We start from the raw sequence: 16,592 nt of genomic DNA on the forward strand, positions 1-16,592 counted from the left end.
TCCCAATTTTAGCCAAAGAACCACAAATCAATAACAAATTAATCAAACAAACTAGTCATACGAGCACATGATCAAATAGTCTAATATAAAATCTGTCGTCTGAAGTCACGAGGAATGGGGGTAGCGACGTCCGGAGTCACGGCAACTCGCGGCTGCGGTCTCTACGTTCATGACTGCGTGAGATGCAGCACCGCAAGGGGGGAGCGTAGGAGGGGAGGGAGGAAGTGGGATGAGGAGATGAAAACCTAGGGTTGCGTTATATATATTTTTAGTGGACTTGGGCTGTGTGGTGGTAATTTTGACCCATGATTCATAGAGTTAGTTCGGGTTTAATTTACCAATGGGTTAAAGGGTTTGGGCAATGCAGTCCCATACCCTTACCCGCTTTACCCGCTGGGTAAGACTTTTATCCCATTTACTTACCCATGGGTGAAAAAATTAGCCATACCCTTGCCCTAATAGGGTTTTTACCCATCGGGTTTCGGGTAGAAATTGCCATCGAGCCTCGACATTTAGATGAGTTCCTTGCGAGGCCGTTCGTCTTGAATCATACCTAGGTCTTGGTCGTTTGAGGTTACTGACCATGTTTACCTAGTTTATTTTCTAGTACGTTGTATTGACTAAACCCCGTTGGAGGTGTCTAGGAAGCGCTATTTTACTTTCCTCCCTTCGTATTCTTTTATTTTTCTTTTTAATAAAATGATATGTAGCTTTCCTGTATAATTCAAGAAAAAAATAGTGGAGGCCCAATGTTGTTGCTCACCTAATGAGAGTACTAGGACCTGCAGGATTAGAGACGAGGGAGTTTAGCTTGACATCAGAGTGTTCCAAAGGCTGAACTGAGCTCAAATTTTCTCACACCGTAAGATCGTACTTAATACAACAGCTGTCTTATTACATTATACAATGTTTTTTTAATAATCACGTTCTTTTTTCCTACACAATTCGTTGCCTTGGATCAAGTACTTCATTTTTCAGTGTTCAGTGTTAAATAGCATTACATTTCAGTTGTAAACAAGCCAAGGTTTGTTACACACACTTTGGTTGCCCTTTAAGGCCTTGTTTAGTTTGCGGTGTGAAAAGTTTTTGATATTGTAGCATTTTTATTTGTATTTGGCAATTATTGTTCAACTATGGACTAACTATGAGCAACGGGCCAGGCCGGCCTGACACGCCCCGATGAAGGCAGGCCGACAAAGAATGTCATGCCCTACAGGCTATGCCTATCATGCACGCAGGCTTGGCCTTCGGCCCAGGCACGGTGTGCTAGGCCAATTTTTGAGCCGAGCTGGTCCGATAAGCACGGCCTATTAGGCTGGCCGGGCCAGCCCGAGGCCCACTGAGAGGGAAGGGGAGGTAGGGAGCCGCAGGTGGTGTGCGATGGACGGCGGAGCAAGGTCGACATTCGTGATAGTAGGCGTGCTCGTGTCCGACTCCCGCGCGGAGGTGGCGGCGCGTTCGCGGCAGTGCTCGAGGTCGAATCTCCACACCTAGTGGGATCCAATTGAGCCACCAAGGCCAAGGGTGGAGCCGCAAAGGGCAGCTATGGCCGTCATTGCCTCATTGGCGAAGGAGAAGGGGAGCACGAGGTCGTGAGGGATAGCCAGACAAGCGGCCAGTCGAGCGCCAGCGGGAGAAGGTTGCTGCTCGTTGGCTTCCCTTGGGCAACAATGCAGGAGGGACGACCGACCATGTAGAGGAAGGGAATGGCGAGTAGAGGGAGGCGCAGGGAAAGGGATTCGAGTGACGGAGCGAGGCACGTGCGCCTGCGTGTTGTGAGTGCGGCGCGCTCGTACGGTGGGGAGGGAGGCGTTGAGCCAGGGGAAGTTAGGTTAGGAATAGTATTGGGCTAGGGAGTGGGGGATTTTTAACAGGTGAGGTCAGTGACCAGGCCGCCACTGGACCTCCCCAAAATTGTGGATCATGCCGTGCCAGCCCACGTGCCTAGGGTAAGACCTAGACACGGCCTGCTCCCTCGGGTCGTGCTAGCCTAGGCCCGCTGGTCATTGGGTCAGACCGTGATTGACCGGGCTAAAAAAGAGCCTCATGCGGGGCTGATGTGCTTGGGCTGCATGCCCATATATATATAGGACTAAGCTTAAAAGATTTTTCTCGTAAATTACAGACAAACTATATAATTAGTTATTTTTTATTTATATTTAAGACTTATTTATGTGACACAATATTTGATGTGATAAAGAATCTTGATTTTTTTTAATTTTAGGTGAACTAAAGAAGGCCTAATCCAAAATGACGTGGTGGCTCTTAAAAAATCGCGGGCTCCACGTGTCAGGACTCAGGATTTTTTTTTTTTTTTTGAATCAAATCAGAGCACCCTCTCTTCGTCTCCCACTCTCCCTCACTGGCCACCGGGTCTTCTCATCTCCCTCCTCACCCGACGACCTCCCTCGGTCGCCGACACCGTCGCCTCCCCCTGTCCCCGGCGGAGCTCCCTCGCTCCCATCTCGTCCTACTCCGCCGGTTGCCAATCTCTGCCACTTCCCTATCGACGACAACGCCGGACAGATCGAGCGGATCCGAGCCACCGCCGGCCTGATCTAAGCCCCAGTGTCGGACTGCGCCACCGGCCGCGCTCATCCGCTTCCTGTGCTTCCGTGGCTCGTCCTCCCCTCCTCGATTTCCGTCCCTTCGTTCCCCGTGGCTTGTCCGCCTGCTCCAGTCCTCCTCGAACCGCCGTTCGCCACTTCCTCCACCGCCGTGTCGCCGCCACGGCCCGCCAGCGGAGGGCCCGCCACGGCCGGCCAGCACAGGGCTGGAGCTCCCTGCGTCACCATCACCTGCGGGCTGCGGTGGCCTTCACCGGCGCGAGACGAAGATCAGGAGCAGAGAGTAAGGGACTTAGGACTTCACCTGCCTGACAATTGCCCTGCCTCATTTTTCTCGTGTTAGAAACTAAAGACAAACCCAGAGAAAAACATCATTATCCACTCAAACACATTCCCTAGCCTGAAGCATTTTGATTTCCGTTGTGAGCTGTCACTCCTCACTTTCGAGCCAGCCACAATGCCACAGCTAAAGAGGCTGAAGATACTACTTGATGGTCGTGGACAAGGTGCAATGCAACTGCAAGAGGGCAGTCCAGTTGGTGGGATCGAGCACCTTGCTAGCCTTGAAGAGATCTCCATGTATATATATGCCAAATGTGATCATGGGTCTAAAATCGAATCTGCATGCAGAGACACCATCAGCAGGCATTCTAAAAGTCAAGCCATACAGATTCATGTAGACTGTATATGAGTTTAATGGAAATGGAAATGGCAGAATATTGCTGGGATTAGTGGAGGAGGATAAATATGCAATAGTACCAGGCAGTCAAGAAGACTAAAAATGCTGGATTACTGGTATGCAGTATGCTTATGCTGTTCTTAGTTTGTTCTGTGCTTCGTCTCTTCTTTTATTTTTGAACTATAATCATATCTTCTCTGTACCTTTCTTTGATTAGGATTTGAATATATGCATCAATGCATGGTATATGTTTTGCTCTGCTACTTTGGATGCCTTGCTCATGCCTTCAACTCTCATGATTGGTTCTGCCATAGGTGCAAAATAAATAGGCACAAGGTCATCGCTCTTTTCATAGAAAATCTTACCTGTCATCAGACTAAAATGATTGATCTGTCCTTCATACAATCTGTTCACAATAATACTGCCAAAGACCATGCTCTAAATTTTGTTCTTCCATTTAAACTAAGACTGTAGTTGATTAAAAGATTATAAGTGGCACCTCTAAGTGATCTGTTGTTTTTGTCAATATATAGCTTCAAAATTGTAGAGAGGATATATTTCTTTTCTCTGATCAAAGAAGTATAAAAAAATTCCACAGAAATTCCATATTTTTTTCCTCATAACCTTATATGACACAGAAACTGCAAATATGGTTTTTTACGATCAAAGAAGTACCAATTATGACATAGGAACTGCAGATTTCTTAACCTTATGACTAGCGCTATGTAAAATGCTCCTACAACTTAAGGATCATGACCTTCATCAGGGCATGTGAAGTAAGGAATGTGATATTGACATGGTGTAGCTGTCATCTATTTATACTCTGCAAATGTATGTGAGTTACCTGGAACCCTGGAACTTGGCTATGTTTTTGCCGAAGCTAAACTGCTAAAGAAGGTTATGTGCATGATTTGTCACACTATAAGTGGTCCTGGTGTACTGGTGTACAAACCTTGAACTACCAATTGTTTGGCTTTTGTCTAAGTTTTTTTCTTTTTTTTTTGCTGGTTTCCTAGTACTATTTTTTTCCTCGAAAACGCAGGAGACCTGCGGCTCATTATATTAAGAAGATTGTCCAGTACTAAATAGGACTGCAAATATATGTCTCCTTTTTCAGGTGGTGCTTGGTCTATTAGTCTTCCATGGCACAGATGGATCATGCATCATCCTGCAAAATAATATGAAGTCTGATCTGCATAAGCCAACTTCATACAGATTGAGATCATTTGTGTCCAGCTTTTTCATTATTCTGAGCTGTCAAGCCTGAATTTTGAGCCAGCTGATGAGCTCAATATATAGAAATCATGCATTATCAATCGTTTAGCAGTACAATCAGCATTACTTTCACAAAATGTATGGCTGCTTTGTCCGGTACTAACTAGGACTAAATATATGTTGCAGATCGCCTACTCCTACGTGGCGTGCATGTGTTGACAAGCGTCAACAAGAAACACCCTTTTATAAAAAAGCTTCCTTTCTTAAAAATATCTCATTTCCATGTTATCCAGAGCTCCCAAATAATCATTAAAAAAAGGAAGGCTCAAACTTGAGTTAGCCGAGTGAGCACCCTCAGAACTAGTCACCATTGAATTTTTATTAAAGCATTGTAATTCACGGGGAATCCTAGAAGACAAAGCAAGAGAGACGAATCTGTGGTGCATTCTGTTTGTCCTTTGGCCAATCTCCATGATGGACGTTTCAACTTGGGTGTGGATCCCAATGACAAAAATGAATTGTGCAGATTTCTGCATCATAAGAACCTCCACCACCCAGTTACATGGAAATTCCACTAAACCACTGCACTCAAATGCAGAGCACAAACCACCTCACACCATTGCCCCTGCTAGAGGGGGGCTAGCTAGGGGGTTGAGATGGCAAGCATGGTGGTGAGTGCTTTCACTGGGGTGCTGAGCTCGCTCCTCTCCAAGCTATCAGTGCTGCTCAGTGATCAGTACATGCAACGCAAGGGGGTCCGAAGAGATATCGAGCTCCTCAGCTGTGAGTTGACTAATATGAATGCTGCACTGGAGAAACTAGCAGACATGGAGAAGCTTGATGGCCAAACAAAGGTTTGGAGAGACAAGGTTCGTGAGATGGGCTATGATATTGAGGATTGCATTGACATTTTCATGCACCAGCTTGGCCAAGGAGATGATAAGGATGGCTTGTTTCACAAGATTGCACGCAAGATTAGGGAATTGCGACTGCACTATCAGCTTGCAAACATGATTCAAGACATCAAAGCTTGTGTGGAGGAGCAGAGTAAAATAAGAGATAGATACAGGATTGATGAGTCTATCTCAACGTCTCGAGTGGTGGTGGAAGTTGACCCAAGGCTCCCTGAATTGTTTGAGGATGCAAAAAGGCTTGTGGGTATTGATGGTCCACGGGAGGAAATCACCAAATTGATGATTGAAGAAGGTGGCAGTCTTTCTGGACAAATTAAAGTGGTGTCCATCGTGGGTTTTGGTGGCCTTGGCAAGACAACACTTGCGAACCAAGTACACGCTAAAATAAAAAATGAGTTTGAATGTTCGGCGTTTGTGTCCGTCTCTAGAACTCCCTACATGCCAAAGATTTTAAAGGATATACTGTATGGAATTGGATTTGATGGTAAGGAAGCGGAAGATGACGTCCAAAAGCTTGTCAAAATCCTCAGAGCACAACTCACAAATAAGAGGTACATGTTTACCTATGATTTGAGATAACGTATTTATTAATCAAAGTTTCTAATTCTCCGTTTCTAGTCGCTGTTCTCAAATATCTATATATCATCATTGTCTAATAGCAATATGTGAACATACCAAGTTTTTCTAAATTAAGCTTAAGCTATCTTGTACACTGACCAAGTCGTTTTGATTAAAAATTTTCATGCATGATTTGTTACCGACAAAAAGTCATAATACTCCTATATAACATCACAAAATTAAAATTAAGAGTTCTTATTTTGACATAGATTTTTTTTGTTTATCCGATTTATGGATTTTTTTTTCTGTTTTCGTGGGATTCATTTTTCTTAGATAAGTTCCCCCTTAACCGTAATGTTGTATATAAAGTTTTTATTTAACAATGTTGTACTTAAGATGAAAAAATATCTGGTGTGTATACTCTGTGATAGTAGCAGTATATTTTGCACTTTCAAAAATTAGGATGAGTTTTAGTTTTCAAATAAATTTTACTATGCACAAAAGATGTAATACGTTATTTTGAGGTTACCCATTACCTGGAATTAAGCATGAACCATAACCAAAACATCATGGAACAAAAATTTATTCCTCTGCTTCATTCCACAAGACCTAAGTCATGGCATGTTCCTCATATTTTCTTGGACCATTCTATCTAAAACTTTATCACTTTGCATGTATCATGTGGAAACGCTATGTAGGAACAGATGTCATGCAGCTGAGACTTCGACTTAGAAATTACTTATTGCAGGTACCTTATCATAATTGATGACTTATGGAGCACCAGAGATTGGCGCACTATTGAGTGTGCTTTTGTGGAGAATAATAATGGCAGTAGAGTGATAACTACGACACGCATTCAAGATGTTGCCACAGCTTGTTGCTATCCAAGTGGAGGCCAAGTATTCCAGATGCAACCCCTTAATGAGCTTCAGTCAAGTATGCTGTTTTTCAAAAGGTTATTTGGCACACAGGATGGTTGCCCCCAACAATTTAGAAAGATTTCAAATGACATGTTGAGGAAATGCAAAGGTGTACCATTGGCAATTACTAGCATCGGAAGCCTTTTGGCTAACCAAAGCATGCATGTCGAGATATGGGAGAAGATACATAATTCAATAGGTTCAGAGCTGGACACAAATCCTACACTGGAATGGATGAGGCAGGTGCTTAGTCTTAGCTACAATGACCTGTCCCATGAGCTCAAGACATGCTTGCTATATCTTGGTGCATATCCTGAAGACTCTGTAATTCAGACAAATGTTTTGGTGAGAAAATGGATAGCCGAAGGATTTGTTAGGAAAAGGCATGGTTTAGATCTGGAGGAAGCTGCTGAAAATTGTTTGAACGAACTCATCAACAGAAGTATGATCGAACCATGCTTCAATGCTCATGGTGAGGTGCAGGCATGTCAAGTTCATGACCTAATGCTTGATCTTATTATATCGAAGTGCAAAAATGAAAACTTCATTACTATAATTGATAGGAACTTCACCATGATTGGAGCACTGGAAGTTCGTCGGATCAGCCATCAGTTTCATAACAGAGACATAGCCCTGGTATTTGAGAGGATGAGTCAATCACAAATTCGGTCATATAAGTTCTTCCCTGCAGCTGACTGCATGCCTCCACTTTCGAAGTTTGAGCTCTTGAGAGTTTTGGACATGGACCAGCGGGGCTCATATGTGCGGCCAGAATCTATGTGCCTTGATTTATCTGCTATAAATAACCTTTTTCTGCTGAGGTATCTGAGAGTCCAGGGCTTTCGTTTGGTGCTGCCAAAGAAGTTTGGGAAACTGAAATATTTGATGACTCTAGATATTGAATCCACAATATTGTGCCCCTTGGACCAATTCTCAGATTTTACTTCTTTGTCATCTTTAAGGCATCTCACTCTTCCAAGACAATTTGGAAATGTAGTGTGGATAAATGGGCTTAGCAAGCTGTGCAACCTACGCACACTGATCCATTTTTACATCAGGACAAGTAATTCCATACGTTGCATCAGAGATCTTGGTGAGCTGACCAGTCTTAGGGAGCTTGATGTGAGTTATTACTCTGGGCCAGGTGACGTAGAAGATGATCCTGACACAATTCTGTCTGCCTCTCTTGACAAGCTTGGCAACAGCAACCTCCGTCTTCTGTATTTTCATAAGTTTCAGTTTGATGGCAGGCCCCTCTCAACACAGTTCTGGAGTAATTTCATCACATGTCCACAGCATCTGCAGAGGCTTCGTTTGACCGGACATATAATACCCAAGGTCCCGAATTGTATTGTGCATGCTGGCAGGTTGGCCTATTTGGAAGGACTACGAGTCGAGGAGCTTGGGCGTGATGGCATCCAGGTTCTTGCACAGTTGCCCTGCCTCATCTACCTCGAGTTAAGAGCTAAAACAATCCCAGAGAAAAACATCATTATCCACCCAAACACATTCCCTAGCCTGAAGCATTTTGATTTCTCTTGTGGGCTATCGTTCCTCACTTTTGAGTCATCCGCGATGCCACGGCTACAGATACTGAACATAGATCTTGATGCTTGTGAAGAAGATACAATGCAACTGCAAGGGGAAGTCCAGTTGGTGGCATCGAGAATCTTGCTAGCCTTGAAAAAATCTACTTGTTCATACGAGTCAAATGCGATCATAGGCAGTCAAGAAGACTAAAAGTAGTGTCCGCATGCAGAAAAGCCATCAGAAGGCACCCGAAAAGTCAATCCATGCTGATTAGTGTAAACTGTAACGAGTTTGAAGAAATTGGACATGACTTACGGGGGAGCCAAGAAGACTAAAAATTGTTCTGAGATTTGTGTCTTGTTATATTTTTGAACCCTGATCATGTTTGCTCTGGCCTTTCCTAATTTTGATTGCAATTTGCTATAATTTCAGAAGTGTGTAGGCATGGTATGTGTTGTGTGCGTCGATGTAGAGGAGGATGCGAACAGGATTAGGACAAATGAGCTGTTCATGGATTGGGCCCTCCTCCCCAATTATAGGGCCAAGCTCGGGGCACGGGCAGGCCTAGCATTATTATTTGAAAATATTTATTCTCAAAAGAAATAAAGAGTATTTAACTAAATACTATTACTTTTTGTCAAAAAAATTATACTCTCAGCATACACATGCACGTGTATTACAAGAAACTAGAGTATCCAACTGAATACCATTATCTTTGTCAACAACAAATGTACATTCGGTATATACGGGATTTACACTAGCTGTTAATTTGTTTGAACTGTAGACTAGACTAAAATTTCAAATTTGATCGAAATTTTTAATCAGGACGGCGCTCGCTGAGATGTGTGAGCCATGCCCTCCTTGCCTTTTTTTTTTTGAGAAACAGGTCCCCTCTTTGCTGGCTCACACAGAAATGGAAGAGATGAACATAATCCAAAGGAAGGGGATCAGGGAGAGAGTTGAGTTCGGCTTGGGCCTGGGCTTGGACGGCCCATATATATATACGGTACACAGGTGAAAAATAATAATTAACCACATGTTTAATTAGTTAGCTGGGCTAGTTCAAGGTTCGTGCGATTTTTGAAAAGAGGAGTATCAGGGTGGTTCTCCTTTATTAATAGTTGTGTTATTATTGGCAATGAAATTAAGGTTCCGTGTTGAAACAAAATCTGAATAATATCTTCCTTTCATCAGGCGCATGAGGATTAATGTAGAGTATATTTAGTGGTAACATTAAGATTTGTTTTTGGTTCTTGCGCTGATATCGTGAGCTCATAGGAAATTTCACCATTTTTTTTTTCAAAATAAGCACCATCCAGATCAACGAAAGCATGATCTCCAGCAGCCATATCTACACCATCTATATCGTGGTACATATTTATACTGTCTCTATCCCAAATTATAAAATGTTTGACTTTTTGTCTTAAGTTTGACCACTCGTCTTATTTAAAAAATTATACAAGCATAATCAAATTAAGTTATTCTTGAAGAACTTTTATTAATAAACCAAGTCACAACAAAAAAAATGATATTATGTACAAATTTTTAAATAAGACGAGTGATCAAATTTTGTGTTTAAAAAGTCAAACATCTTAATTATAATTTGGGATGGATTGAGCATATATGATATATCTACATTTATATAGTTCATTTATTATTCCAGCCACTATAGCTCATGTTTATTTATATCAGGGAGAGCTGCCTGTGTATAGCGGCAATTGACGAGAGCAGTGGTAGCCCAGCCAACTAGCACGCACTGCGTCAAACACCAAAATAAGAGCTCACCAACAATGGCCACCCGAAACAGCAGGAGCACCGTCAGAGTGCCGGCGGCGGCACTGCTGCTTCTGCCGCCGTTTCTCCTGCTGGCGATGACCGTCTCGCTGGCCTCGGCGGCGCGTCCTGCTCCAGCGACGGTGGCGACTGATGTCGAGCTCGGCGAGGTGTCCGTCGCCGGCGGCATGTTGCTGGTGGCTTCTCCTTCCGAAGCAGTCGTCTCCCCGGCGTTGACAGCTGCACGCTCGGTGGAGCGGCGCACCTCGCCGGCGTTGAGAGGCATCCCAACCTCCGGGCCTAGCGACGGGCACAACAGATACAGATCTAGCCCTGGGCCTGCAGATGAGCAGCCGGCTGCCCAGTTGGCCTGATGTTCGCTGGCTGGGTACTTGTTCTTCTGCATGCTTTCAAGAGGCGTGTGTTTCTCGTGTTACAAGTATTCTTGAGCTTGCATGCAAGACTCTTTATTTTGTGCCATTTCTAGGTCATTGTAAGTTGCATTGGCAACCGGCAATTTGAATACAAACGTGCCAAAAATTGTGACATTTTCTTCTCAAATAATTTATAGAGCAGCAAGCTGTCAATGATTTGTCAAATGGTAAAACTATATGTTTTGAGTTTGATTCCAAAAAGAAAATCTTAAATGTTATATCTCGCTTATGCAATCAGCATGCACATTTTATTCCAAAGGATTGTAACAGAGCTTTGTCATGAGCTTATTAGACAAGAGAAGTGTGCACATCTATCATTGTGAGAACTTTTCGCTTTACATATAGTTTTGGGCCCATGACTTGTTTTGGCCCAATTTTATGCTATCTCTAGATTCTCTCCCACCATAACTAGTAATTCTCCACGCTCCCAATAATTCTAAATTGGAACATTTCCAAAATAAATAAATAAATTAGGCACATCAAGAAACATCATTCCTGCAGTAGTAATGAACCTAACATTGCTTTCCAAAAACTAAAAAAACAAGCAACATAATTTCATATGGGAAGAACCTTCTCAACCTTAGATTGGCGAAACTAGCCATCAACCAAAGACTACAAGGATCGGGTTTTATTTGGTTCTACAAGAACTCAATAAGCTCGAGCCCATAGCCAGGTAGACACACATGTGAACCTTAGCCATTCGTTGACAACGAAAAATGACCTCCTTGGTGACCGCCAACTGGATGTCGATCGGGGATGATATCCATTCAACAATAACAACACAACCACCTCTCTTGCTCCCTCTGCAAAACAACAAGGCATGAAGGAGCATCACGAAGTTGTGAAGAGTACAAGGACCAGGAAGCAGGCACTTGTGGTAGAAGGATGCATAGGTTGAAACTCAAAGTAAGCTAGAGTGGAGACATCAATGGCCAAAGGGAAGAAGCCACAAAGCTAGATTTGAGCCATGCCACATCTTTTTAGGGCTAGCCTCACCCACATCTTTGATGGGTGTCACTGGCGGCACAGTGACGCCAAACCGAGAGGAAGAAAACTAGCTACAAAAGTGGTGACCTTGTGGTGCATGCCACATATAGAGAAGGGGTATTGGTGTTGACCAATTTCGTCACCCTGTTATATGCATATGAGGGGCACTCTAACCCAACGAGGTCACCATCCCATCCATCCATGGCAATGGAGGTAGAAGAAGCAATGAGTGTCATGTAGGGGGGACCGACTATGACCGATCCAGCATAAGCGACCCAACATGGGTCACAATGTTGCTAATTGGAGGCTTGTTCCTCGCGGGTGGATCTATAGGACTCCCTAGGGATAGTGTGGCCAGCACCCTAGTCTTTCGCAGGACAAGGGTAGAAGCAAGCACAATGAGAAGGAGGGAACATGGCAGACAAGAGCCAATAGAGCAGAGCCACCACCCCAACCAAGAAAGTAAGAGAGCAGGAGCTAGGCTCTTGCAGAGGTAGAGCAAAACCAGGGTCGATAGCGTGGTAAACCCTAGGTTCAGTCGCAAGGTCGTGCAACTCCATCTCATCATCAGCATACAAGATCGCTATATACAAGAAAATAGGTCTGATAAATCATGGTTGTGCGGTGATCCGATCAGTAGTTTATAATTTTAAACCATTGAAAGGTCCTAATATGGCTAGAGGGGGGTGAATAGCCTATTTAAAAATTCTACAAACTCACTAGAGCAAGAGGTTAGTAAATAACAAAGCGAAGCTTTTTGCTCTAGCTCTAAAGGGGTGTTTGCAAGCCACCTACCCAACAATTCTAGTTGCTATGATCACTATGCACACAAGAACTAAGTCTCTACAAGGAATACTAGTGACCTATGCTACACAAGACAAAGTAAGCAACTAAACTAATTACACTACTTTGCGGTAAGTAAATGATAGGATGAGATATTTATACCGCCGTGTAGAGGGGATGAACCAATCAATAATATGAAGTCCAATCATAGGGAGAAATCCAATCAACAAACACAATGGAGACAAGCAATTTTTCTCCCGAGGTTCACGTGCTTGTCGGCACGCTACGTCCCCGTTGTGTCGACCAACACTTTGTGGTTCGGTGGCTAAGAGGTGTAGCACGAACCTCATCCTCACTAGGACACCACAAGAACCTACCCACAAGTGAGGTAGCTCAATGACACGAGCAATCCACTAATGTTGCCTTTGGCTCTCCGCCGAGGTAGGCACAAACCTCTCACAATCGCCGAGAGATGGCCACGAACAATCACCAACTCGTGCCAAAGCTCCTCCGCTGCTCCAAGCCGTCTAGGTGGCGGCAACCACCAAGAGTAACAAGAAAACCGCAGCCAAATCGATCCCCAAGTGCCACTAGATGCAATCACTCAAGCAAATGCACTTGGAATCACTCCCAATCTCACAAAGATGAATAATCTATGAAGGAGATGAGTGGGAGGTGTTTGCTTAGGCTCACAAGGATATCAAGTATGTTAGAATACCAAGAGAGTAAGCCCTAAGCCGGCCAAACACGTATTTATAGCCCCTCAAACAAATAGAGTCGTTGGCTCTTTCACTGGGCAAAACTCGGGGTCACCGGACGCTCTTAAAGGGGCACCGGATGCTCAACACCTGCGTCCGGTGCTCCAACACCAGCCACGTGTCGCCTTTTGAACTTCTCGTGTCAGAGTCTAACGGTCACCTGCAGTGCACCGAACGCTGAGCAAGTTGGCACCGGACGCGTCCGGTGCACACCGGTCCTAAACTTAGAGAGGTCTGCAGAAACACAGGGTCACCGGACGCTCCACGCTGCGTCCGGTGCTCACCGGACTTAAACTCAGAGAGCTCTGCAAAACGGACCTCACACCGGACACGGACCACCAGACGCATAGGCCTGCGTCCGGTGCCTGTCGTCCAGTGCCTTACCCTAGCTGGGCCAGGCAGTGTCTGCACCGGACGCTCAGACTCAGTGTTCGGTGCTCCAGAAGCCAGCGTACGGTGAGTGTTTCTTCAGTGAGAAACACTCCCGCGACTTGTCCAAAGTTCCCACCGGCGCAATAGAAAATATGCACTTCATTTTCTCAAAAAGCGCTGAATCCCGCCTCGCAAGCTCGGCGGGAGGGAGAGAGGAACCCATCCTCTCTCTACCCTTCAAACTTCACCTCCTTCTCAAAGCGTGCCAACACCACAACGTGTAAACCAACAAGTGCACGTGTGTTAGCATTTTCACAATCATTTTCTTTGAAGAAGTTAAGTTAGCTCACTAGGTGCTAAATGCATGCACATGAACAATGACACCTAGTGGCACTTGATAACCGCTTAGCCAAAGAATTCCCCTCTTTATAGTACGGCTATCTATCCTAAATGTGATCACACCCGCTATGGTGTCTTGATCACCAAAACCAAAACCCTAAGCAATACATTTGCCTTGATCTCCATAGGGTTTTGTTTTTCTCTTTCTTCTTTTCCAAGTTGAGCACTTGATCATCTTGTGGTCATCACCATGATCATCACTTGCTCCATCACTTGCATGTACCAACCTCATTAAGTCTACACACACTTAGTATAGAGGTTAGTACTAGGGTTTCATCAATTATCCAAAACCAAACTAGGGCTTTCAACCATTTTTTGGTTCTTGCGATGGTATTGTGAACCATCAGGCAAAAATTTCACCATTTTTCAAGCACTATCCACCTCAACCAAAGCACAGCCTTTCATGGTGTACATATATTTGCAATTTGTATATATAGGGTTTGGTGGGAACATTTGAACAACTTTACACAGGCGGTTGTCTTAGCCAACCACCTGTGGAAATTGGTTTCCACTAGCGGTTCTCAATTAACCGGCAGTGGAAAGTTTCATTTCCACTGGCCCTCAGCGCTGGCGGGTCTGAGAAATGCCCGTAGCAATAGGTTTGGAACTGGTTGTACAGAGCTTCATTGTACTAGTGAACCCGACACACATAACTGTGACTGTGACTGTGAGTTTGTGATGTATCTGTGAACCTTTGAACATTTTCATTATATAGGAGCTGTGTTGCACTCTTTTTCCCTTTCTGGGGTTTCTCACAAAGGTGAGTTTTACCTAGAAAGATTTTTAATGAGGTAGCATTGCACATATCTTATTTTCTTTTAACTTTTGTGTTCTTTGTTCTGTGCTTCTGTGGTGTGTTATAATCCTGATGAAATGATGAGTTGATTGAGACATTTTGAATTACATGGGCCATGGGCCGGCACGACATGTTATTTTTGCCGTGCTGCTCGGGCCGAGCACGGCCTGAATTTGGCCCGTGGGCCCGTGCTTGGGCCGAAGGCCAAGCACGCAGGCTGCTGAGGCACGGCACGACAGGCACGCGGGCCAAGCCGGCACGGCACGCTACGGGCCGTGCCTAGCCCGGGCCCGGGCCGGGTCGGGCCATGCCGGCCCGATGGCCATCTATAGTCAAGAGAGTTTTATCTAGATGAAACTCATTTCTTCTCTCTCTCTTTTTAAATATATTGTCATGTCATCAAAAATACCTATGTGACAATCTATTTAATATGAATGAAACTCACATGAAACTCCCACAGCACTGATACTCTAGCCAGTGATGCGCGCACGATGGAGGTGCACCGGCCTACCCCATCCTCATTATTGTTCTACGACTAGGACTTAATTATGCACAACCACTAGTTACATGTCGGAATACGTCGAGAACCAACTTCTCGAGTATAGCAGTATCTCTACCCTAAATACGGTATCCGTGATGTCCTAGAAGCCATGCTTCCGGTTATCAGGAACACCACCAAAACATCCCGAGGGTTACGTCTAGGAAACCATGTTTCTTGATATGGGGTGTACCACCGCACTTATAGTCACCATATGGGGTGTACCCCACCTGAGTCAAGCACTTATAGTCACCAAGGAACCATGTTCCTGATATATAGTGTACTCTCTATGTACCTAAAAAACTAGACGTTTTGAGTTTTCACCATATTTTTACAAAATCTGACGTTTTGCTGTAGCAAGGGAGGCTCTGGACATGCGTTCTGCTGTAGCAAGGGAGGCTCTGGACATGTTTACCCTCTCCCATTACGCGCGCGACCATCCAACTGCTCATTCGACTCTCCACATTAACTGCATGCTTTGGACCTTCACAAAAGGTGGGGCTGGCAAAATTCAAACCTGGACACAACACTGAAACCTGTGACTAGCCAGTTGAGCAGGTTAATTTTCTTGTATAAAGAGCAACTACAATCCTATTTATTAGAGACAAAGAAGGAAAAACAACCTCTAATTAATCACTCCTTGGTTACTACAATTATGTTCTAAACGTCAGATTTTTTTGGGTATGGAGGGAGTACCATTTCTCCACTCAGTACTTGAAGATTCTCGCTATCTGAGAAATGCTTTTGATACTCAACCGGCAACATACCCGACACTCGGGAATATCTAATTGCACTATTCAGATACCTCGGGCTACCCAAGGATGCTCACTATGCACTTACGTGTATAACTTACAGGGGAAACTACAATGTCCTGGCCGAAGGCTTAAAGCTACACGCTAGCTACCTTATCAATAAGTCTTACGGGGGCTATTGTCAGAGATATGGGCCAAGAGTACCTGCACCGCTCGTATATCTGGTCATCACCAAGTTATTGGCCCAGTAGTTGTCGAGGGGAGCCCCGCAAGGGCAAACGCGGTCGACCAACGTGGAGATCAAGGAAAATCGAGACAAGTGTATCTGGATGATAGCTAGGATCAATCTATTGTAACAAACTAGGAACACAATCTGTTAGCCCGATTGCCCTCTCTGTAACCCTATACCTCTCATGCCTATATAAAGTAGGGTAGGGACCTCGGGCTCAACACATCTCAACCGATCCCGAACCAGTATCACCGGAGTAGGTTTTAGCATGCACCGCATCCCGAACCAATATTTTTTTGACAAGAAATCTGAACCAATACAAATCCTTGCATCTCGTGTACTACCATTGGGTTGATTCCGTCTATGCGATCACACTGCTAGGCATTGT

General features: G+C 44.4%; 1 protein-coding gene across 1 annotated transcript; it reads left to right on the forward strand.

The window, feature by feature from the left end:
* LOC8068705 (disease resistance protein RPP13) lies at positions 2,369-8,787 on the forward strand. Its single transcript, XM_002439130.2, has 3 exons — positions 2,369-3,362; positions 4,648-5,926; positions 6,682-8,787. Exons 2-3 carry the CDS (start codon positions 5,118-5,120, stop codon positions 8,591-8,593), a joined length of 2,721 nt encoding a protein of 906 aa, XP_002439175.2. The 5' UTR covers positions 2,369-3,362; positions 4,648-5,117; the 3' UTR covers positions 8,594-8,787.

Source organism: Sorghum bicolor, chromosome 9 (assembly GCF_000003195.3).
Source record: "Sorghum bicolor cultivar BTx623 chromosome 9, Sorghum_bicolor_NCBIv3, whole genome shotgun sequence".
Classification (NCBI taxonomy): domain Eukaryota; kingdom Viridiplantae; phylum Streptophyta; class Magnoliopsida; order Poales; family Poaceae; genus Sorghum; species Sorghum bicolor.